The sequence below is a fragment of the Teleopsis dalmanni genome, chromosome 1 (genome assembly GCF_002237135.1).
Source record: "Teleopsis dalmanni isolate 2A chromosome 1, ASM223713v2, whole genome shotgun sequence".
Lineage (NCBI taxonomy): Eukaryota > Metazoa > Arthropoda > Insecta > Diptera > Diopsidae > Teleopsis > Teleopsis dalmanni.
This window is the reverse complement of record NC_051846.1, coordinates 138,014,922-138,040,666: the sequence shown is the minus strand read 5'-3', so window position 1 is coordinate 138,040,666 and position 25,745 is coordinate 138,014,922. Positions and strand designations below refer to the sequence as shown.

The following is a 25,745-nucleotide window of genomic DNA, read 5'->3' as shown; positions in this document are numbered from 1 at the left end:
AACATTTTTTATTAACAAAACAAAGAAAAAATAAATTACTAATACTTTTTAGAGTTTAATTCAATTTTAACTTCTGCGTCTACAAGTTTTTAAAGTTTTGCACCGAGACAGACATAAGTCACCTTTCATTTAATGGTAAAGTGCAAAGAAAACTAGTGCAAAAGTATTCTGTTGCAACTGTACTTACAGCTTAGTCAATCGCTCTCTTGGCTGCATTTTCAAAACATCTAACATATTAAATTTTAATGTCCTCAAGGTAAGTTTTAATTTAATTAAAAATTAAGTGCACTGCAAGTAAGAATTTCTCCCATTGCCATCAGTTAAGAGCAGTGGAAGAGCAACTGTCGCCAAGTTAAACCAACTTAAAGGGCTGTTGCAGTACAAGAGCATAACCCATAAAGGAAGTTCAACGTAAATAATGGCACCAGGTTAAGTGCACACGTAAATATAACACTGCAATAGGAAAACTTATCTTGCGTTGGTTGTGCTAGTTTCCTCAAATTTCACTGCACTACATTGCACTTTATCTGCAGTGCGTGTGTCAGGAATATTATCAGCCAAGATTTCGAGTGAAACCACACAGACTCAAGATGCAATGAATTAAGTTCCCAAGGATGTGTACTGCATTAAACTTTAAAACAGCAAACAAGGTTCAGCTAAAGATATTTGAGGGCAGTGCACAGCTACTGGCAATTAATATGTGACCGTACATACCCAGCGCAGCAGTATATCCGACGTGACCATAATGTTAAGTGTTAAACCGGAATATGTTGTTTCAACAATGAAACTAATTTTAAATTTCCAACCAACCAACCAAAACTCGCTGCATAGCAGCATAGGAGATTAAAAGTGTTCCGTTTACAAGCATAAGAAAAATGAAATTAATTTATAACTCACCTGCGTCTCTGCGAATATGACACGTTTGCCTGGCATGGCACCCACACCATTTGGCATCCAAGTGCTAATTAATTGCGGTTTCAACTCTTCATGATCGTGTTCCACACAGATTTTGCTGGAATCCACTTGTTCATCAGCAAAGTGATACAGTATTGAATTGAGGAAGGTCAATGCTGGATTTAGCGGCGCCACACTGTGAGATGAAAACATAAATTTTAGACCAGAATTAAATAAAATTTTAATTGGAAAAGTAAATAACAAAATATACCAACGTACCGCACGTTTCTGGTGGTGCTCTCCTCATCGTCGCTTAGCTGCATTTGCACGGGTGGTAGAACAACAATGCGATTCCAAGGCACAAATACAGTCCGAGTTAGTGGTCTAAACGGCGAGCGCTGAAACTGCAGCGTAACAGCACCGCCACCATTGACGAGCACATCGAACCTGAGTAAACAGAAACAGAAAATTGTTCATTTACATTTGTGGAGCAAAAAATTAGAGCGGAAATGTATGCAAAATATAATGGAAAAAGTTTGCAAAATTTAAGGAGTTGAATAAAACAATTATTAAAAAAGATTAATTAAATTGCAAAATTTATACAAAATACTATACTTGGAAAAGCAACAGTTGTTGTTGCCAGCAAAAATTTATTTCTTAGCTGCTTAAGGAGGAGGAGGAGGAGGAAGGATACGTCAAACTTAAGTTTTTAATGTGTTAGTTTTTGGAATTATTTGATAATTTTTTTTTTTATTCTAGTTTAGAGAAAGTCCTGCCACAAATATTAAATTTAAAGCATACTTAAGGCATTTCGCCTTCTCATATATTAACAAATTTTTAAATTTTTAAGTAATTTATCTGTTTTCTACAGATATTATAACTTTGTTATAGCGAAAAATCTCAATTGTTGGCGAAATTGAAAAACTTGCGCATTCTTTCGTTACGTTGCAGTACAATTGAAAAGTTCTGAAGTGGCTTAAGCTGCCATTGAATTGCGTAAATTAAAAATGATGATATCCTTCCTGCATTCCACAAAGAATTGCACATCGGTACAAAAAATTTTTTCAAACTCAACTGAAACGAAGAAAACTTTAGAAATAATGCAATTAATAATTCCAGAAAAATAGTAAAGAACAAAATTCATATCAATAATTACAAAAGTTTTTTCCTTTTACTTTTGAAATAAAAGTTTTGTAATTATTGAATCTTCCTTTTAGTACAGGAAAGAAAAAAGAAAAAACCAAAGAGCAAGGAGCACGGAGCAAGGAGCAAGGAGCAAGGAACAACGAGTAAGGAGGGGAAAACTTTTTAAGTGACCTCTTTTCATAAATCCAAGAAGTTTGCTTCCATGGTTACGTTTTGCTTAATGCTACCAAGCCATTAAGTAATAAAGGAATATCATAAGACAAAGGAGAAGGCTACTGCCATAATACGACTAAGTATATTTTTATTAAGATTCTTTTTCATTTCTTTTCTTTTGTCCAGATAACAATAACAATAACAAACCACCTAACAAAATTTTTATTCAGCTAAGACATATGAGTTACCCAAGTATATAATATGTCATTTTCTAAAATTTTTTAACCATCATGCACATATTTTTCAAATGTAAATTCAGATCATATGTAAATGTTCGAAGGAAAAAGGATATTTTTCTACAAGAAAAGACAAATTTGAAATTCACTTTTAGAATGCCAATGTTGAATGTTGAATGTTGAGTGTTGAATGTTGAATCTTGGTCGGCAGTCAGAAACTCATTTAGTAGTGAAATCGATTTATAATCGTTTGCCGGAAGTAACCGCCTTATTGCATAAATTTTTCCTACTTTAATAATACAATATATAAATGGCAGCAATTTCTTTCTTGATTTTATTTAGTTTTTCATTTTTTCTATTTTTTTTTTTTTTGTTTTTATTATCTCTCCGTAAGTGAGAAAGAAAACCTTGACATGCCCTATTTGAAGGACATTTTTCATTGCTCCACAATGGACACATTATGCTATGTTATTTCGTAGCCACAACATGTTTAGATGAGATTTTTATATTGTACAAAAATCCAATTTTGTTGCGACATTTCCCTTAGTATAGCAAAAAGATAAGAAAAAAACAAGACCAAACTGAAATATTATAAAAAAATGGAAGAATCTCAAAGTACAGATATTTGCCATACGGTAGCGTCCTTAGTTTGACCGTGTCCCTTTTTTATTTAGGTACATATATTGTGTATGTAAGGGTGAATCATTCGTCGTACATATGCGATGTGTGCGATTTATGTGTCAAATAGATTCTGATTCTTTGTTGGATGGCCAATGTAATGTATATAAAAATAGAAGAGCACATGCATTAGGAAGACGAAGAAAATGTAAGCGGAAATTGAGCCATTTCCAATTCAGGATGAGAATAGTATTTTTTGGTATAATGATGATATGGGTAACAAAATAAGAAGGATAAAAACAAAATGGCTTGAAATTTAAGTACGTTTTATGTGTGCTTGGATTAAAGTTTGAAATCTATATTCAGTTGCTAAATTCGGCAAGTTAATGCTATAATCTTAAGTTTTTGTCTTCCGACAACATTTTATCTAAAAAAATGTTTATGAAATGAAAGAATTTTAAAAAATTCCACGCTCAAGAAATCTTTAACGTAAAATAATTCATTGAGAATTTAGTGAAATTTTTTAACTGTCAAGATCTATTTGCAAAGACTACTTGTAAGATAGTTCTTACCAGTGGATTAAAGATATTAACTAGAACCCTGCATGGTGTCAAGAAATCATAATTGTTTACACGTTTAATATCTTTCCAAGTTATCTCTGATCGGTTCTGCACGAAATTGTATTTCTTTGTGAAATATATTTCTCAAAGACATACGGAATAAAAGTACTGTTTAAAAAATTATTTTAAAACTTGTGAAATAAACAAAATTAATTCAACAAAACGAATATTATATTAAATAATACAAAATAATAATAAGTAAGAAATAAAGAAAATAATAAAGAGTACATATATAGTATACCATGTATATCCAGTTTTATGGAAAAAAGATTTTTTTCTGATTTGATAGGTTTTATCAATAATATCTGGAAACATTAAAAAAAAATTGAAATAATTTTAAATAAACTAAGTTTGATGATTTTTTTGAATAAACATATGTGGACAATGATCTTTTTTAATGTCCTCAAAAGTTGAAAACTTAGGAGCAGTTCTAGTTATATCCTATTATAAAAATATATATCCATCACATTTTGCTTCGTAATTTTGAAACTAGTAAATCTTGAAACATTTTACAGATATAGGCTGTAAAAATGAAAATTTTATTGAAATGCAATATTGTTCAAAATTTGATTTATTTGAAATTCATACACTTCAAAATTTTTAATAATTTATCTTGAAAATAAATAAAAAAAGAAATATATTAATCTAATGTGAAAAGAGCGTGGCGTAAGTATCTGAAAGCAAGTTTTAAACTTCGTGCGACCCGGTCATTTATCACTAGACAAAGTTAGGTTTGTTAATTATATATAATACTAGCTGACCCGGCGAACGTTGTTTCCCCTTGCAATTAATTTTTCTGGCGTTCATTGCGTTGCTCTTGACTTTCATTAGCACGTGTGATTGTATCCTGGTTTCTTTCATTTTCATTGTTTTCTGCCGATCTATTTAACCGACGGTTCTGGAGTAATTGTGAATTCCGAGTCCGTCGACCAATATTTCCTCCTCGTCCACGAAGACGTGGCATTGTTTTTTGTACGTTATTTATATCTTTATATATATAATTCTTCTTTTTTGTGTGTGTTCAAGTGAATTCAAGGATGGTTTAGATTCACAATTTGATCCACTGGATAACGTTTTTTTAATTATTATACAGTTTTTTGGTATCCATATACATTTATATTAGACATTTAAAAGTTATTCATGGTTACTTTGATTTGTTTAAAATGTTTAGAGTTTAAATTGAATCGTTCAACTATCCTGTTTTATTTTTGAATTCGCTGGATTTATCAGGAATTCCATCACATAACTTAAGATTAAAAATTGACTCACCTATAATTGTGCTGCGGAATTTAAATGCACTTAAGCTATGCAACGGCAGTTTTACGATTCATTTTAGAGATTTTAAAATTTTTAAACATATCAAAGTAAGCATGAATAAATTTTAAATTTCTAATATAAATGTATATGGATATCAAAAAATAAAAAATTAATTAAAAAGACATTATCCAGTGGGTAAAATTGTGAATCTAAACCTTCCTTGAATCCACTTGAACACACACAAAAAATTTCATCAAAATCGGTTCAGCCGTTTAGGAGGAGTTCACTGTCAACACACGTACAGAAGAATTATATATATAAGATATATTTTGGACAAATATTTTGAATATAAATAATGTTCTCTGATTCAAAAGAATTTAAAGATCAGACAGACACAAGTCTATGAAGTACAGTTTGATATTCTAATGACTTTCTCCCTGGTTGACTGCATTATATATTGTCCACAAATTATATCTCAGTTCTAGATTGTTTTTAACTTATTCGATTACTTTTTTTAGTAAATCCATGGAAATGGTGCTGATAAATGGTAAACACTGGTTGTAGGATTGAAGTGTATTTTTTTTTATAATTTATTCAATTGCGCCTAGTTAAAAATAAAAGCTGTTTAGCAATATTTTTATATCGGGTCGATATTAATTATTATTTAAAATATTGTAGTATAGTGATTAATATTTAATTTATGTAGTGAAATCAGACGTGAATGTGCGTCGCTCGGACACCGAGCTAGTGGCACCGAGCTAACGAACACAAATGATGTTACTCTGGAGATCAGACGAAGAATCACCATTGCTAATAGGTGCTATTATGGACTCAGTAGGCAATTGGGATGTAAAGCTCTCTCTCGACAAGCGAAACTTACGCTCTATGGTCGCTCATCCTCCCTGTGCTTCTGTATGGCGCAGAAGCATGGACGTTATCACAGAATAATGAAGCAGCACTGGGTGTTCGAGAGAAAAGTTCTTCGTAAGATTTTTGGTCCTCTACGAGTTTTCGACGACAACCGCATTAGAATGAACCACGAGCTGTAACATCCAGCGGATGAAGATGCTCCGTCGAAAAAGTTGTTTGAAGCAGTAGTTGGCGGAAGAAGACGCAGAGGTAGACCGTGTCTACGGTGGAGTGACCAAGTTGTGGAAGCACTAACTGGACTAGATATACGAGACTGGAGAAGGCGCGCACGCAGCAGAGGCGCCTGGGAAGACATGCTGCGTCAGGCCGAAACTCGGTAACGGGTTGTTATGGCCAAATAAGTAAGTGAAATCAGACGGTTTGGTTCTCTTAAGCCGTCGTACAAGGTTTTCTGTTTGAAGGGGGTGATGAAGCTTCTATGTTGCAGTAAACTTCAAGTCTTTTTTCAAGCGCATGTGTTAAAATATATATAAGGATTAATTATACTTTAAAAATCATAAATATAGCTTAAATAGATTAAGTGGATAACCATCTACTGGAGAGATACTGATCTTTTAATCATAAAGGCAAGTTATTTTTGATTTTTTTAAACGTTGTTGTAGTGAACGATTTATATTTTTGGATATCATTTATGTGTTTTCAGGTTCTCCCAAGCTGTTATAAATTTTGTTATTGTAAGTCAAAAAATTACTTGACTACTCAGAAGAAATACAAGAAAAACTTAAAGGATAAAATCGCTCTTACGAAAAGCGTTTTGGTTAGTTTATAGTCGAAAACTTTGCATCGTGAAAGTTCAACTGCGTTGAAGTATTCATTAGCTTTAATAGTTACACGAGAATTACATTTATATAACTAATGACGTACATGCTATGTAATTATTTCATTGCTCTTTTCATTATTTATTTAATTTAATTTTTCATTGTAATGTAAGCCGTTTTAAATTCAAATTACATTAAGCAACGCCGCATTTATGCTCACCCAAAATTAAATGTTTCATAGTTTTTTCAATTTATTTCGGATTTACTCCCAACTACCGCAAAATGTGTGTATATACATATATATACATGAATATATGAAAAAATATATAAAAATAATTGTTAAAACATATATTGCAACTACGAGTATAATAAAATTTATTGTTTGAATGTATGACTATAAAATAGTTAAACTACAGTTGACCCAAATTGCCTTTTGGCTGGCTAAAAATAAAAAGTGCCTTAAAAAATACATGAAATTAAATTAAAATATTAAAATTATAAAAAAAAATATCGAAGAATTATTTCAATTAGTGAAGAGAACATAAAATACATCACTTTATTTTAATAAAATTCAAGAGTAAGAAATTTTAAAAATTCCTGTATTTTTTAGTTGGAATGAGCTGGTTCGCAATAAAGCATGTTGAAGTTAACAAAAATTTTATAATTAATATGTATAATAATTTTATATGTAACTGATAACATATGCATATTTATAATTAGATATATAATTAAAATATTATAACTTTAATTTTTCATGTATGTAATAAAATCACTGCAGGAGTATAGAGGAAAAATAAGAAGCTGAACATTTGCTTTGCAAACGATCGGTTTTGACAAGACTGACCAGTTCCATCATGGAAGTTTTCAACCTTAGAATGATAGCGGACATCCCAAAATAAATCTTGAAAAAATAATCTCTTTACTCATCCGAACAAGTCATGTTCGGATATGTGGTCCTAAAACCGACTCAGTTTAGTCGGTTAAAATTATATATGTAGTTTACACGATTTTTAAACACGATAAGATAGTATCTTAAACATATCCTTAAAGATATATTTTAAATTTCACATGTTATGAAAATGTAAGCCAACTATTTAAGGGATCTAATACTAACTACTACTCGAACTTACAAGTTTACACGAAATGTGTGTACTGTGAAAAGTAAAAGCAGAAACCTCAAATTATTATAAAATTATTTTAAGCACTAAAAATATTTTACTTGAAAATTAAAAATGTGTGTGTGAGGACAGAAAATAAATGAATAAAGCATATTGCTTTTTGTTTTCGAAGGGAAAACATGTATCACAGCATGAGGTCCTTTTTGCGTGCAGGTGTACCATAGTGCATATGTCCTTTTGTAGAGCGGATGTTGCTGCGTCGTTTTGTCTTGTTTAGATTGTGGTTACTGGTGTGCACATATTTTTATATAAAAAGGTAACAAATGTGTATTAAAGGAAAAAAATTGGAAAATACATTGGGGCTGTCTGTTGGATTTCAGGCACTAGGTTAATGAAGAATTATTACACAACTACGGTACCAATATTCGTAGGAAAATGCTTTGAATTGTTAAACAACAATGATAAAAGTATCATATCTGAGAAGACATTTTAAAAATTTTGATATACAGTCTGTGGTTTTGACGGTAAGGAATTTAGCTATGCGTATTTGTACAAGATTAGAAATTTTCTTTCTCAGAAACGGCATAATAATAATATTTTGTATATTTTATATAAATAATAATATTGTTACAAATTTTATGGAAACATAATTTAAGAAATCTTAGAATGTTTAGAATGGCAGTATCTAATTCATTCTAATTTAAGACATATTTGGTATGGAACACATAAAAGTATGGTACACATATGATCCCTCTATTGGTGCATGTCATATAATACATATATAATAATAATCGGTATGAATAGGTAAATGGCATCATAGTAAATAATTATAAGCGTCTGAAAAGTAAATATACATAAGGGACAGAGCTCTGAAGCTATATGTGAAAACTGACACGCTATCCTACTTAGCACTATCTAATCTCAGAGTAAGCACTAATTGCACGGGGCGGTACGCAGATCTTAGATCATTCATTGAATAATCACGAAGATTATGAGAAATACTCAAATTAGTCTGTGAGATAGGTGGGACTCTGCAGAAACCCCCCCAGCCATTATAGAGTAAAATGGCTCAGATGCACCAACTCGGAAAAGGCTCAACTTAAGTCAAGCTGAAAACTAAAATTCCTTTTATCATTATTATTTTCTAATTGCAGGTTTATTAGAGGGATAATAAGAAGTACTCCCATATATTCCAGTTGAAATATTATTCTTATTATTATTGAGGATGAATAAAATATATATTTAATCTATCACAAATCTGCAACCTTTTACTGTTAAGCAAAAAAATTTATATATCGTTTAGAATCGAACAAGTCAATAATCGAGTAACGCATAATGAGCACGTGAGGTCCTTTATTTTAGTCAGTGTTATACTTCCACTAACTAACTAACTATGGTATCGTCTGTCGTACATATTTATAAGATTACTAACTATAGATAGCTAACTATATTCATATATAGTAGCTATATAGTTACGTGCACACTTTGTTAATAAATTTAATTTATTAAGATTTATTAAGAAGGTGTGCATTTTTTAAAACAAAAGTGTACAAATCATTTCTGAGTCTTTGGATTGTTACTCGGATTTGGGACTCACTTGTGATATTCAACGAGTCTAAGTTTTAAAAAAGAACTCAAGCTTTTTAGTGAACCTAAAGAAGAATTGTTGTTAATCAGAAATACTAGAAGTAAATAAAGTACAAGTAATTCTCTTCATATTTTAATTTAAATTAAATTAAAGCCTAAGATTTGCCATTTTAAAAAATGGACGATCCGAACACCAACATGGTGTGTTTTGTCTTTTTTGTGAAAAAGTTTCTTGAATTTATAGCTTAACTTTATTACTTTAAAAGGATCTAGTACTGTAAGTTTTTTTTGTGGAAAGTATTTCAATGGTACACGTAAGGTCTTAACAAAATATTGATATAAAAATTTGAAGAAATTTCTAGGAAAAGTGTCTTTCTTTTTGGTTCCCCTAAATAAATAATCCTGTATATTGCATAATTTTGGTTTTAATAAGTTTGTGTGTTTCAAAAAGCATGAGCTATAAGAATTCTTACTAAATCGTAACTGTTATTGGTATTGACTTGTGTTCAAATTTAGCTCCAGACCCGACGAATTCTCGTACTGTAGTCTGAAGATTTTAAGAGACTAGTCTGTGGTAATTAGAAGTAGTCATGAATTTGTGTCAATTATTGTTACGATTTTTGTTAATAATAAAAATCTGTCTGTGGCGAAAAACAGAGTATTTATTTTTTCTTTAATGGAAAGCAAAAACCTCTTCGCTATTTTAAGAGCTCCTAAAACAAATGTCAAGTAATTAAAAAACGGTTGAAAATAGAAACTTTGACATAAATAGAAATTTGCATTGACGTGGGTAACGCTTTTTAATGATATTCTTCTGAATAAAAATAATTTCCTTTCTAGAAGTGGCGTGTTTAGTTACAATTTAGTCATACAATTTAAAAGTCAAAATAAATTATTTTTGAGTTTTATATATTTGATTCGGGAAAGTTATTTAAAAATCAAAAGTGAAGTAAGTATTATAGTACATAGTTAACTACCTGATTAAATTTATTTATATAGCTATGTTTAATTGTAAAATATTTATTTTAAATTACATTAAATGTTTTTCTAAATTAATTAGCATTTATTTTTTGATTGCAACATGAAAGATCTTCCACTTATTACTTTATAGTCTTAGGCATCTTCGGTTGCATCTTTTTTAGTTGCATTGTTTTAATTCCATTGTTACTTTTTATGTAATTTCGTTGAGTGTCCTTTCATTCGTTAAAATTATAAGAATTAAAAATTGTTGAAGCGTTACAAATTCAATTTAATTAGTTTTTGAAAAAAACTTAAAATTACAATAAGAAAAAATCGAGGCAGAGAGTAGTAAGGATGCGGGGAACGCCTGTTCACTGATTTCGACTCAGTACTCAGCTGTAGTACGATTTAGGGGTACTCAGTTGTAGTTTCACGGCGGTTTTTTTTCCAGCAGTGTTCGGTTAACAAAACTGAAAAAACATCTCTGCGGATTTTTATCTTTTGTATTTTCGCTTTTGGGTGCTTCTATTTTCATTTCATAAATGGAATTTATTTACTTGAAATTAATTATATTTTTTAAGTGGTTTCATTTGTTGCGGCATAAGCTGATTTTCACTTTAATATTTCATTATTGTGAATATTATAAATGTATCTCAGAAGCTACAATGACATATTAAAAACAACTAGCATAAAAAAAAATTTATTTTCCGTATTATAAAATTCGAAATTTTTAACTTCTTCCAATATTTTGCAAACTTTTAAATTATTTTGCAATTAACAATTTTGCAATTTACTTACCAGCCTCCTTGTCTTGTGAGAGTGAAACCAAACCTAGAATCGCGATCCACGGAAACACGTATGCCAACAATCCCTAATCCTTGTGGGGTTATGACCTGTCCGCGCATGACTGAAACTCGGCTATTTTGGTTTTTGAAAAAGTGAAAATTATTGTTAATTATTAATTGTTTTCTTTAAGGATTAAATAGTAAAATTATTATAGTAAAAATGTGTTTTGAAGAATGAATAAAATTTTGAATATATAATTTGCTTGTTCAATAATATAGTTATGTGAACCATAGTACAACTATTATAGTAGAACTATAGTCTTTAACCAAATGCTAGAAATGCTTATCTAATTAAACTAATAAAAAATACATAAAAATTTAAATGATGCACAGCAATCGTAAGAATTAAAAATATAACTATAGTTTCCTTTTAAATGCATTAAAAAAGTAATTATTTAGAAAATGGAAATTTGTAATATGATATTTTTTGTGGGTAGATGATACTGCATATTAGAAATCTATAAAATTTACTAAAAGTTTTAATGAAAATATCTAATATAAAAAGTTTTATATATAATATTATGTAATTTTTTTAATTGCCTCAAAGAATTGTATTTAATTTTTTTTATTTAAAAATATTTTAAAATCAAGATTATTTATTTCTAATAATTTGAGGATATTAGATTGCAAAGAAAAGATAAATGTATTATGTACAGGTGAAATACTACCTATTAAAGCTGAAGATATTAATATTAAATTTTGATTTTAGTATTAATGAATCTTTTGATGTTATAAAAATTTTATTCTTAATTTAATTTTGAAAATGCCCGGTATTTTAGCCAATAAAAATGTCCTTAGTGTGTGTATATTATGCAGTTTTTTGTTTGCTGAAACACATAACCTGAACCGGGTGCACTCTTTGACGACCTCGCAGTTATGCGTGTAATAAAGACATCCACTTAAAACCGAAAATATAAGATATGAGCACTTGTTGAAATGCAATAAAAATCGAACTGCGAAATGTCGAGTAAAAAAGGCATTAAGATTCGAGTTTCTCAACTTTTGCGAACACTGAAATGACACTTTTTAATATAAATAAGCGTCATTGAACTTCCATTGAATAGGGGGAAAATAAGTCATGCTACAGTATTTGACCCACGCATAAAAGCGCACATAAGCTACAGAAATGGACAAATATGGCAACTCGTTAAATTCAGTCGTAGCAAGCAGTCATAGCTGAGGATATATAAACATGGAGTAAAATGTTTTGGAAATGTGGCGTGAGCATACCCTTCTGTCACACTTCTGTGACAACTACCAAAGCAAAATAACAGCAATCGTAACATTTCAGGACAACGGCTGAGGATAAAAAAATGTATTTATAAATATAAATTTTGAGAAAAAAACCATGACAAAAAACGACGTAAAACTTGTTATTGTTGCAAATTCGCTGTTCTTCTGTATTGGAAATTGCTCAATAAAACTTGTACTTTAGCCCCTTCTCAACTTCTGAGTGGAGCTTTTCGTAACTGTAACTAGCAAGGACCACATCCTTTTTATATCACAACAACGTTTTTCATTTTTTATGGATGTACTCTTTTCAGTTTCATAGCCATATTATGTCATATTTTGCAGCAATACCCTTTCAGCAAAACAATTCAACATTGATAAAAGTCATGGTTTTTTTGTCATGGAAATTCCAGGATATGTGTGAGTATAAATTCCTTATTACATCAAAGTAGATTAATTTGAAGGAGAATAAGAGTTTGGCTATCTGTTGGATTTTTAAAAATTTTCTGTCAGTATTTAAGGAATTTATTTCAAATTCGAGCCGAAGAAATGTGAATTTTGGTTACACAATGCTGGGAGATATGCCATGCATTCCGCTTTAACCACAATAAGTGTCACATATGCCAAATGTAGTGCTTTTATGGCACTTGCAAAAAACGTTTCCATTTCGATTCCATGCAAGTACATAAACTATCCTTCTTGCTTGTGTTTATTAAATGGGCGGTAAAAGTGACAGCGTAAAGCGAACGCGATTATCATATCGCATTCGCGACCTGAGTGGAAAAAGTTTCTCCATTTTACAGTTTTGGCTGGTTCGTTTTTGCTTGGATAAGTGTTAATTTATTTTTTATTAAATCAGAATTGCTTTTTTACGGCCCCTTTTTGCGGCCTTCCGCCGCTCGCATGTGCGGCGGGGGTGTGGACAACATGAGTTCAGTACAATGGCCATTGTCAGTAGTTTTCCGATAGTTTCAAACGTGACATACTTATTTTTTCATACTTCCAGCACTTTGAGGACAACAAAAAAAGAAAAAACTACTAAAAAATATACAGTTTTTAGAAACAGAAAATTTTGTTTTAAAATTTGGTCACTTTAAGGACCTATGAGGACATATGCTTAGCATAACTACCCTCGTACTTTTTCAATAGACCAAAAATATTGTTGCAGCTTTAATAAGTAGTATTTTGCAATCAATCCGTTTCATTCCGTACCCATATCGGTATTTAGTTAAAAGCTTCTAATTTTTATTAATATAAAAATTTATATGAAAATTGCTTCTAAACATGCAAATAAGGTGTTTTGCACTAATTGCAAATGTAAGATCTATAGTCAAAAATTGAATGCTCAAAAAATACATATAAAATAAGTAACATACTATATCTATACAAAATTTGTTTATAAAACTTTTTAAGATAAATATATAATAGATAATTTCAAATTAATAGGCTCAGCACTATGATATTTTTGTAGTAATTGCAGCGGACTTATATTATATCATTCCTTACATTTTGAAATTATTTAGATTTCATTAATGTTAAATATGGTATAAAGGATTTCTTTATTATATTATTCATATATGTTTGAAATATATATACGTGTATATTCACGATTCGAGATGCATTATTTTTTTTTTATTTTAGAGATTTTTAAATATTTTCTAGATAATAATGTATATATTTCTTTAAATATTTTTTATATATTAGCATTTTTTATTCTATTAAATTGTTACTTCAGTTATTAATAATAAATATGAGTGTATATAATCGCGCAGAAGAACACTTTCTTTTAAATATTTTTTACATAATAATATAATAATTTATGAAACATTTATATTAATTATATATAATAGAATAGAAGTTTATATGAAATTCAACATTATTACTACATTATTATTACTTTTAATATCATGTACAACTATTAAATATTTTCATACGATTTGTTCAGATTTCAATATTATATTTCCTTTAGACCCAGATGACTTCTTGGATTAAAATTAAATGTATTTAATCAAGATCGAAGCTACGCAAGATAATATAATACTATCCTGTTGAAAATATTATAGACAGAAAATAATTTGTACGGATTTGAAAAAAGAAAAAATTAATTAAACATGGTTTACGTCTAACGATATTGTAGCCTTTTTTATTACTTCAATAAAAAAATTATTAATTCGAAATATTTTATCATGAAATATCTAAACTATGTACCATAAATAGAATGTATAGTATGTTCTGCATTGGCATAGGCATAATGCAGAGAACTATAAGAAAACAATGTGGACCGCAGCTGTAGTGGGAAGTCAATGGCGACTGGGGAAGTTTGCTACAAAAGTATTAATCCCATTAAAAAAAAAAAAAGAAAAAACTTAGGAAACTTACTGTTACATATCAGAGAAATAAAAAGTCGAAACACTTAATGTTTGAATGCCTTTCTTATCTGATAACCATATCAAAATCTTCTTCAACTAGATGGATATAGATGTTCATACCTACATTTTACAGTACACAAATAACATTATCAAGGAATGTATTTACTTTTGAATTTTCGATATCTTTCTACAGTTCATTTTAAATCAATTATTTATTTTTTACCAACTATATTTCTTTACCTATAATGTACATAGAGGATTCCACCAAAATTTGATATTTGTGTTGAATTTGATTTGATAAACCTCTATATAAATATAAACAGTTTCACAAAATTGGTTACATTTATTAAAAAAATAAAGTATATATCCATATTCACTTAATACGTTTACGTAAAATATAGTTATATGATCAATATAATTGACCTACGCAGCACACTATTCGTAATGTAATAAAAAATTACTCAAAACATTAATCGTGTTTCAAAGATAGGAGATGCTTTGAACCAAAAATTGCATAAAAAACGATATTAATCCATTAGTCGTCATTTTGAAGACGATAGATTTTTCTATGACACCAAATGGAATATTCTTTATAGAGATTTGCATTTTACGGTTTAAATAAATCGTTGGAGATGACGTTTCATTCCTTTGAAACTGAAGTGAAGCATTCCTAAATGAACACAAATCAACGAATCAACCATACCAAATGGTTTATAGTCGGTGGGTGTAATTTAAACATATTTATTTAAAAACTAATTTAGCAATGCAGCTACAGTCAAAAGTAAACACAAAAGATCCATAATTACTGATGATTTTTTGCAAATGATACGTATATAGTGAACCAATGACATTCATTGGTCTACTATCACCATGTTACCATGTTGCTTTTCATATCTCATAAATAGGTATTATTAAAAATATTAAAAGTACAAATGCAACTCTGTGCTTACGGAGATAAGCTACATATAAACAATGATTTACAGAGATTCATAGAGTTTTCATGTCCAGTTCTGAAAGGTCTGAAATCAGAAAAGCTAAAAATTTTTATGAATGTCATATCACAAAGTTTAAATCTTTGTTTCCCAAGTGAGTATTTGATATCGTTTCAGATTAATTAATATGGATTATGTCAATGGCTGATGGCAGTGTTTATCGTATTTATTTTTCCAACGGATTGACTAATTGGTTAGCTCGAACGAAATAGCTTTAAATTTAAAGTTTTGCTATTCAATTGTTCTTAAAAGTTCATTACACCTCGCTTTGACACTTCACGATTTAAAAATTGGTGTATTCAACATTTTTAATGGTTAGGAAAAATAAGTAACGACAATCAAAGTCCGAAGCGACTTTCTATTGATAAATGGAAATCTACAGCAAAGAATATCTGCTCGCTATGCAATTCAAATAAATTAGCAGATCGTCAACATTTCATGGATAGATGCACAGTACTAAAAGATTTACGATGTAACTATTGTAAAGAAAGTATGGCGTGGGAATCTTAACTGATTGGCATTTAAATGGTTTAATAATGGAAAATGAAAAAAGGCAGTTAATTCTATAGAAAAAATAAATTGACAGAATTGAATAGAAGCTTTCTTATTAAGAACTTTAATTAAACTTATCATCCAATAGACGGTTGTTGAAACGATCTTGTGTTATGTTTATAATCATAGAAATGCGACTGTTCAATATTTTTTAATATATTTTTCATTTTCGCTAACTTTCAACTATTTATATTGAATTATGGTTGTACAGAAATGTAAATAAAAAGCATCTAATATGTCTTTATTTATTTCAAGATATATTTCCTTATATATATATATTATGTATCGTTTTATATTATATCAGATTCAATTTACTTAATTAATTTCTATTCTAATTATATATCGTATTTACTAAAGACTCATATTTGTCTCTATAGATTAGACAAATTTTGAGTCAAGAGAGAGATTAGAGAGAGAGAGACAAATAATGCGGAAAGTTTAGTTTAAAAATTAATATGAAAAAGTATTCTTGAGTAAAAATAACGTCATTTACACCAACTTTACGTTAGTGTATTTACACATACACTAATCAGATCAGATATACTTCAAATGAAATAATGAACTCAGTTTTCAAAATAATTTTATAAGAATTTTTGAAGGATATGATAAGCTTCAAGGTTTAAAAATAGTCTGGAAATATTAATACAATAGTTAAACTTCTCAGATATATATTTTTGGCTTCAATTCAAACAGTTTAACACTTTCAAAAATATAAACAAGATGCGTTTTTATAATATATATGAGCTTAAAAATTGAAAGAAAAATATTTGTTTCAATCATTAACCCATTTAAATATTTTTTAATGAAGAAGAATTAAAATCATCAACGTCATTTTTCTGGAAAAGCAATAATTCCACATATTTTTCCCACTGCCATATAAAATCCAATTGAACATGAAAATGTTTACTACTTACTTCGCTTACGTAAATGTAAGCAATAAGCACTTAAAAGCATATCACATGCATGTCCTTGTACTGATCACACTACAAGAGCCGAATTCGAGTACGTCCTTTAAGACATTGTCGTAAGCATAAATGTATTTATACTTGTGCTGGTAAGGATTACTTATAACGCCAATGTAGCGTAAGTGTTCATTTGCTTGTGAGATTATTGGAATGTGTGTGTGTGCTTACGTCAGTGGAGGAAAAGCTTGTGTACGAGTAATTCTTCTCGGTTTGATCAAACAGAATTTTGTGTGCAGTCAACCTAAATCACGTCATTCTTTAAGGACAATTTCATTTAACGCGTTTTAGTTTATGTTCGCTGGTTTCTCTATTTGCTTTCCTAAAAATGTTCACACAACTTTTTTCTATTTTCTGTCATTTAATGCTTTATACTCCCCTCATCGTGCCTGAGTTGGTGTGCGGTTGGTAATAAAAATCTTATTTTCATGCACTAATACACTTAAACAGTTTTTTCATCGCTAACGCTTGACTGCATTATATATATGTTACAATATTAATAATATATATTCATACATATACTTATATCTATATACATTTACGAATATATATAGTGTATTTAGTAAATATTCATACATAATGTGCGTATGCGACATTAGATAAAGTGCGCCTTAACATATGCTATGGTTTAGGAGCATAAACATATTGTCGTCGACGTTTTATTGTAAAGTTTTGTTGTCCTTTTCCTTATGATATTACACAAGATATAAGTATTTTGTCAATTGTGATAAAAATAAGATTTTATGTAACCGCAATGTTCATAAATAAATACCAGAGAGCAAAGTGTATGTATTAGTTTAAGAACTACAGTCTGGACTGGCTTAGTTACTATCGATTTGAAAACTGCATGAAGACTGCTGTTAGTATGTATAATTTTTTGCAAATTGCTTGGCTAAATTTGTGGCTTTTATTATGCACTTTTATAAGTAATTAGAAATCTTTTAAACGCTATTTTCACGTCAAAATTGTAACTGCATTTCTCGAAAAACAGAGTATAAATTTTAATTTCATACTCCTTTACTAACTCAGGAATACTAACACAGCATTGGAATAAAAAGTTTGCAACTTAAAGTACATAATCACCTTTAGCGAAAAACATTAATTAAGTAATGGAAGGAAATCGAGAAAAAAATGTATATATCGCAAAAAAGTTCGAAACTAGTTAAAAGCTACCCAACAACCAAACCGAACTAAAAACAAATTCTTTTAAGTAGCAGCAATACGCTCCATTATACTCCATAAAATTTCTTACTCCGCACCACACAGCCAAAGTATTAATTCGAATGGAAAACTCATAACTGGGAACGAGTCAATTTATGGCAAAATGTCTAATCCTTGAAATGAATAATATTTCACATGACCCAGCAGTGCAACAAAAAATTTAAAATTAGTGCAAAAATGTGCAAAAAATGTGCAACAAAAAGGAAAGAAAATTAAAGGTAACAAATAATCGTTGGGAAAAAGTAGCTAACCAGAGTGGAAGTGGATATGGAAGTGGTGGTAAAGTAGGAGCGAAAGCTAACGAAGCACATGTAAGCCGCAACAAACATGGTGGCAAGCAAGAGAACTACTGGAGACGAACTTTTATCTTTTTTTTTACATTTTGCGGAATTATTATTATTATCTGTTTTTTTCTTCTGAATATTTCATAGTATCTGTTAACGGGTGCCCATATATGCAACTGCAGTACTTATATACTTTACCAGCGAATGTTTGAAGTACGTGTAGTGCCATGTAAGGACACATACACGTACGTACTGACACGTATATGCATACATGCAAATAAAGCAGTAGCACAGAAATATATTGCAATGTCAACGACTTTTCATATCAACTAAAATATTATCATTCCTAGTCACAAGTTGTATAGAATTGACCCAAATATACAAAAGCATATACATAAATCTATATATAAAGGACCGTTGTACTGCACAGCCAGTTGCATGTAGTCAGTTCCTTTAATATTTGCACTACGCTCTGTGTATATTTGTCAACTAAGCAAATATTAAACTGAATTTCTACTGAAAAGAACTAATTTATTTCTTGATTTCGTATCTGTCATTTGCTGGCCTTTATTCATAGTTGCAAATAAAATAGTAGTAGAAACTTTATCTGGTGTTTACTTTTCAGTGTTTTGTTGTGAAATTGCTTTAACGAGAAATGGTCACTGGTACGGAAAATAAAATCGCATCTATTGACATTTTTTTCAAAAAACGCTGGCTTACGATAAGATCACTCAGTACAGGTACAGGTAATCATTTCTAATTGGAATGCATTATATTTCTTAGTATTGAGCAGTAATTTTTGTTTCTGAATGAAGCACTAATAAGTCTCAATAATTTGGGTTAAGTCCCTGTCGAAAATACTTGTCCCTGTATAAACATAAACATTTAATCTTCAATGCAGAGCTTTGATAATATGAAAGACTCTTACAGATGATTATTAATATTTACGTTACTTAAAGTTTTCAGAAAATATTAACAGAAACGCTTAAGTAAAGGACGCGGATTTAATATATGCAACCAAATATCAAGTATAGTTGAAACAACAAAAAACAAAGTGAAGACGCGTGTAGTTGGACATAAGCACAACGTGAAGTACAAAGATAGTATTGAATCCAAAACAGCATTAGCTTCACATTGTATTGAACCAAAGCACGAGCCGGATTTGGAAAATATATGAATGTTAGACACTTTTGTTGGAAATGTTTTATATTTTATAAACTCCTAGTGATACAGGGTTCAACTTTAAGATGAATGTACAAAACTGTGCTTAAGTGTATAAAAATACCATTAAAAAACCACGAAATTAAACATTTCTGTATAAATGTATTTGTTATTTTATTGTTATTGCATTGTATAATTATTTTTTCGTCGTTAGTATTTAATTAGTTGCTTTATTATTAATATATTACGTTAGTACCTTGAAGATGACTTTAGACCAGAGACTGAAAATAATAATTATTTAAAAAATTTTTAAGGAAAAAAGTCGCAACAAAAAGTTTTCTAAAGTCATATTTAAGTATATAGTTATAATTCTAACAACTTTCATTCTTAATATTATGTTTGATTTTATAAATGAGCGTTTAAAAAAAAACTTAGAAAAATAATAATTAAATTTGGTTGGTATTAAATTTATTAAAAATAATTATTATTATGTGCCTTTTATTTTTTCTCTCACAAATAACTTACACTTTGCTTTTTATTTTACTCTTAACTACATTTTGTATGAAATTACAAAAACAAATACAGTGCTTTTCGTTTTAAAAATGATCAGGCACGCCCTGTGAACTATATTTAGTTTTCAAAAATAAAAGTTATTCTTGAATTTTATATTATTAAGACAAAAATAACAGTTATTTTTAAGTTTTCAAATAAAAAGCAAAGTGTAAGAGTTATTTGTGCGGGAATAAATAAAAGGCACCTGATAATAATTATTTTTGACAAAGTTAATATAAAGCAAATTTAATTATTATTTTGGAGTTTTTATTTTTTTTGGACTTTATTTTTTTAATGATAACTGTTACGGTCCCTGTTTGAGACTAAAGTCGAAATATTAGTGACGAAAATATAAAATTTTTAAACATAATTTAAAAAGTTGTGTTTGAGTTGAACCCATGACCAATTAGCTTGTTTCCAAAATGAAAATAATGAATGAAAAATTATCATTAAAATAATAAATACAAAAACTAAATTATGATTGCTTTACTAAATTATTACGGCTGGTACATTAATAAACTCTACAGAATTAAGCACGGATGTTTATCTAACCAGTCGTAATTATCTACCCACTCAGAGTCATTTATATATTTAATGCTTTTTTTAAAATTATTTTATTCAACCTTACATCCTGCCAAAAATTTTTCTTTTAGTAAAACAATTTAATAGACTTTAGTAAGTTAGCTTTCCATAATTGAATTTTTATTTCTTGTCTTCAAAGCCACATTGTACTTTGTTTTGATGTTTGATTCAAAACAATCCAGCACAGCAGGAATGCATAAACAAGAAATTACGATGAACTGACAAATAAAGAACACTAAATATTTAATTATCCTAGCTCTGTGAATTAACCCTTTATGGTTGCTCAAGTATTCTTGTACATAAATTTTCCTTTTGCAACGAAATTTAATTTTGGTAAAGTACATACAATATATTTCAATGACTGATAGCTTTGCCAAATATAAGTCAAAGGACAATAATAACGTCTTTCCATCTACTTATTATAACATATAGTAGAGAAATAATAATTGAAATACCCAAGCATAACACATATGTACACATTACCAAGAAATGTGAAAATACTTTGCTGACCAACTTTTACTAGAACTTCTCTATTGCATTATCATTTCGAAGACACTTTCTTTAAGCCAAATCATTGTAAATAACAAATAAGTGCAGAGAGGAATTTTGCCAAAAATTTTGTTCTACTCTAATTAGCCCCACTGACTTGCAAAATTTGTTACTGAAAGGTTGGAAATTGAATAAGTTTCGAAAATAAGTTTCTTTTGGGGGCGAACTTTTGCCCAAACGCACACATTAGCTTTGGTAAATAACTCACACACAGGCAGACAAACCCATACACAGACTAGATGCAAAGCGTAAAGGATACATATACACATTTACACATTACTGAAGACCTTGAGCTGAAAGTCCATTAGCATGAGTATGGATACAAGCACACGCACATCAGCATATCCATACAATGCATATGCAAGCAGCCAGCACGTATACTGTGTCAACTGCAAGGATTTTTCTACAGATACAAATACTGTTGCTGGTTCTGCTTCTGCTGCAGATACATAGTCGTAAATAGCGCATTGATAAAAAGTGGTACATAGTGAATGAAGGTAATTTAAAATGCGTTGCTTACTGCACAAAAGCGACTCGACAGCAGGTGGAATAAACTTCCAGCTGCAGTGTTACTTGTATCTGTTTGCTGCAGCTGCTTCTTCTCTAAGCGCACACATAACGCATCACACCAACACAGCCCAGTGAATGTTGCGATTCAATTTAAAAAGTTCCAAGAACTCAACGAGATATGTTAAGTTTAAATGACGCTTTTTTATATTTACTCGCACAGAAATTTGTCGCATTTTCGTCACCCGCCGCACTTCGGCTTAAGCTGTTGGGACTTGTAAGAATCTTTGTTTCAGCAAATAATTTGAGGCAGCTCTATGTAGCGCTCACGTGAAATTCCTGTTCCATGCATGTGTGGAAGTGCAAGTGCGTCCGTCCATGTGCATTGCATCTTAAATGCATTTAACCCTTGAGCTTCCATTCAGTGGATGTATACTTAAATATTTTGTGTACTTTACACCGACAAATATATTTGAAGGCACCGGGTATATGAATGGTCGGGCATGAAATGCCGCTGTTGATGAGGTACTTCCAATAGCACCGCCAACACAACTGCAACGTCACAATCTGGAACTGCAGTTAACATGTTTTTGACATTTTTATTTTATTTAAAAAAGAATAATTTTTTTCTTAATTTAGTCGCGCACAAAAGCCTCGTTTTGTGCGCATTATTTGCCTTGTAAATTCGCATAAAACACTGACTGAAAAGTCCTTTTCAAAGCAAGCAACAATTTTGTTTTTAATTTCTCTAAAAGACTTAAGTCGACCACTTAGTTTATAGAATGCAAATGAGAATATTAGTGAAAGTCCGCCTTTTGATATCAGTATAAACGTCGGTATTCCTTCTTTACTGCAATAGGCGTGCAAAATGAACTGAATTTTTATTTTTCGTTCAAATAGATGAATTCGTACTGACTGACACGATTTTCATAGCACTTTATGAATTTGAAGTGCTCATTATAATGAAAAAGATATGGTTATATTTAACTTTTAATTTCCCAAATAATAAGCACATTAACATATTACTTGTAGATTACTATGAAGTATCTCAAAAACAACAACAATAATTAAGGATTTATCTTGTAATCTGGGTTACAACTGTCAATGTATAGATATTGAAGCGTGAATTTTAGTTTTTGAATTTGACCAACCATTGAAAAATAAAGAAGGAGTTGAAAATCATTAGTCTTCATACGAATCTTATGCCTAGGATATGCAATATTTTTTGCTTTATATTTTAAATACCATAAACTTCACTTTAATTACTACAGCTGATGAATATTACTTGCAGATTTTGGTTATATAGTAAGATCATCAAATTGAAGGATGTTTAATAAACTAGAAAATTGTATGTGGCTTATCTAAATGTATTATTTTAAAGTTTTTTTTAAATGTTTTACTAAAAAGTATTTAACAGTCTAGAAAATTATTTATGATTTACGCTATTTCGATGAATAATTTTTAAGTTATTAACAAAGTTATGGCTAAAAGGAAGTTTGGAATAGACTATTATTTAATACCCATTATTTGTTTTTCATTTCATACTAAAGAAAGGTTTCTTCCAGATGGCTGCCTTCGTTTCATAGAGCAAACTATCATTTATTAAAGTTTTTACTCATTAAAAAGCAAATTCTCCGATATCCTAAAAAATATATAACAATTAAAACATATTACGTATAGAAGTCTTGTTTAGTCTTTCACATACTATATGAAAATAGGATATATAGGATATAGCGCTTGACTTCCGGAGGTGATTCCTGGGTAAGGGAAGGAAAAAATTACAAAAATGGTCATCTAAGGGAAAGTATGTTAAGTTTAGGGTTTTTTATTTTATAATAGGGATTATTTAAAAACCCTTGAAAGTGTTAAGATTTTAAAAATGTACTAAAAAATGTGGTGACGGTATTTATTTTGTGTATCAAGTTTTCTTCAATGATGATGCGCATTTTTCGTGTTTTGGATATTTCGACAATTAAAATTATCATATTCGGCGTAGTGAAAATTTACACGTAGCTAACGGAAGATCACTGTAAGCACAAAAAGTTCATTGTCTGATATTCGCATTTTATCTGGAAGTGTGATTGGTTAATAGTTTTTGGAAATTGACGAGAGTGTGGCATTAACTCTCAATTTTGTTCTCTACAACCACAATCACTTCAATTTATTTGGAGTGATATTAAAGATATAGATATGAAAGATACGGATATGGAAGATGTAGATATGGAAGATGTTGATATGAAAGATGTTGATATGGATATAGATATGAAAGATATGAATATGAAAGATATGGATATGAAAGAAATGGAGATGAAACATTTGGATATGGAACATATAGAAATAAAAGATATGGGTATGGAAGTGTTATTTTTACAGAACGGCACCACAAGCCACACATCAATTCCTAATTTGGCATTGTTGTTTTGGTTTGCAAAAAGTATAGTGCTTATAAAGACACTCTTTAAACCATTGTGGCGGATATATCGTGATACAGGATATAAAGGTAAAATAATTATAGAAATGAAGATATTTATATATATATTATGCCATATATTTTATTGCATACAGATATCAATGATATATATTAAATTAATTTTATTTAATATACACAATGTCTATCATAAACGCATTAGAGTCGACAATAATGTATCTGCACTTGGCGTCAGTATAAAGTCTTCAAACAAATTGTCTAAATAAACAAGATTTCTGGTCCTGTCACCTACACAAAAAATTGTATATAAATATAAATACTATTAGTATATATAATAATTTAGTTTATATATATACCATTTCCAAAACTTTGTTAAAACCACTCCAATAAATATTACTCTTAACAACTAATATATTTATTAAATTTAATGTATATAAAATGTGATTTAGTATAAAAAGCTACTTTAAAAAACATCAAATGCCCGAACACAGTAAGAAGTATATTACTCGATATTGATTATCCTAATAACAAAACAATTTCAGAGTCACAAAACAATAATCTCAAGTGAGTTGAAGTTTTGCGTTTTAGAGGAAAAGCATTTAGGAAAATTTGCATAATTTTGCATAATCAATATAAGCAGCAAATTTTCCGCCGGCGGCTCTGAGCAAATTGATTCTATTTAAATCACTTAACCTAAAGTTAAATGTGCTTTTCATGACGGAACAGAGCACTGAAGAGGGTTGCTGTGGTGAAAAAAAAAATCGTACATATTTACGTATGCAATTGTACACATTAATTCGTATTGACTTTAGGGGCTTGAAAAGAAATTAATTGAATTGAGTGCGCCATTTTTGTTTTTCTGATTAACTGGAAATCCATTAAAAACGGATGAGAGGGGCATAAACTGAGACACCCACTAATGTTGCATGTCGCTGCATAAAACATTTTGAAATATTGCAAATTGCTTTCTGTTATATTTTTACATTACACAAAGTGCTTCACTTTTATTTATTAATTGTGCATTTTTCTACTCATTTTTTTCAAATTTTCCACATTTCTGTCAAATTGTGTCAAAAGTAATGGCACCAATTTTTATGACATTTGCGTGTTTGCGTTGTTCTCACGCTATGTGCACCCACCCACAATCGACATGGACTGAAACGTGTACTGCACCATTCCATAAACTCGCTCAGATGTGTGTATGTGTGCTAGAGAGAAAGAGTAAGTAAATGCA

At 29.8% G+C, this 25,745-nt stretch overlaps 1 protein-coding gene across 1 annotated transcript in view; it reads right to left on the bottom strand.

Moving 5' to 3' along the window:
* LOC119666305 (teneurin-a) overlaps window positions 1-25,745 on the bottom strand; it is a 73,874-nt gene that overhangs the window by 20,656 nt on the left and 27,473 nt on the right. The window contains exons 3-5 of the mRNA XM_038075586.1: window positions 11,076-11,195; window positions 1,174-1,341; window positions 898-1,090 (exon numbers count right to left, since the gene is read on the bottom strand). Coding sequence (XP_037931514.1) covers window positions 898-1,090; window positions 1,174-1,341; window positions 11,076-11,195 — 481 coding nt within the window. The remainder of the gene's footprint in view (window positions 1-897; window positions 1,091-1,173; window positions 1,342-11,075; window positions 11,196-25,745) is intronic.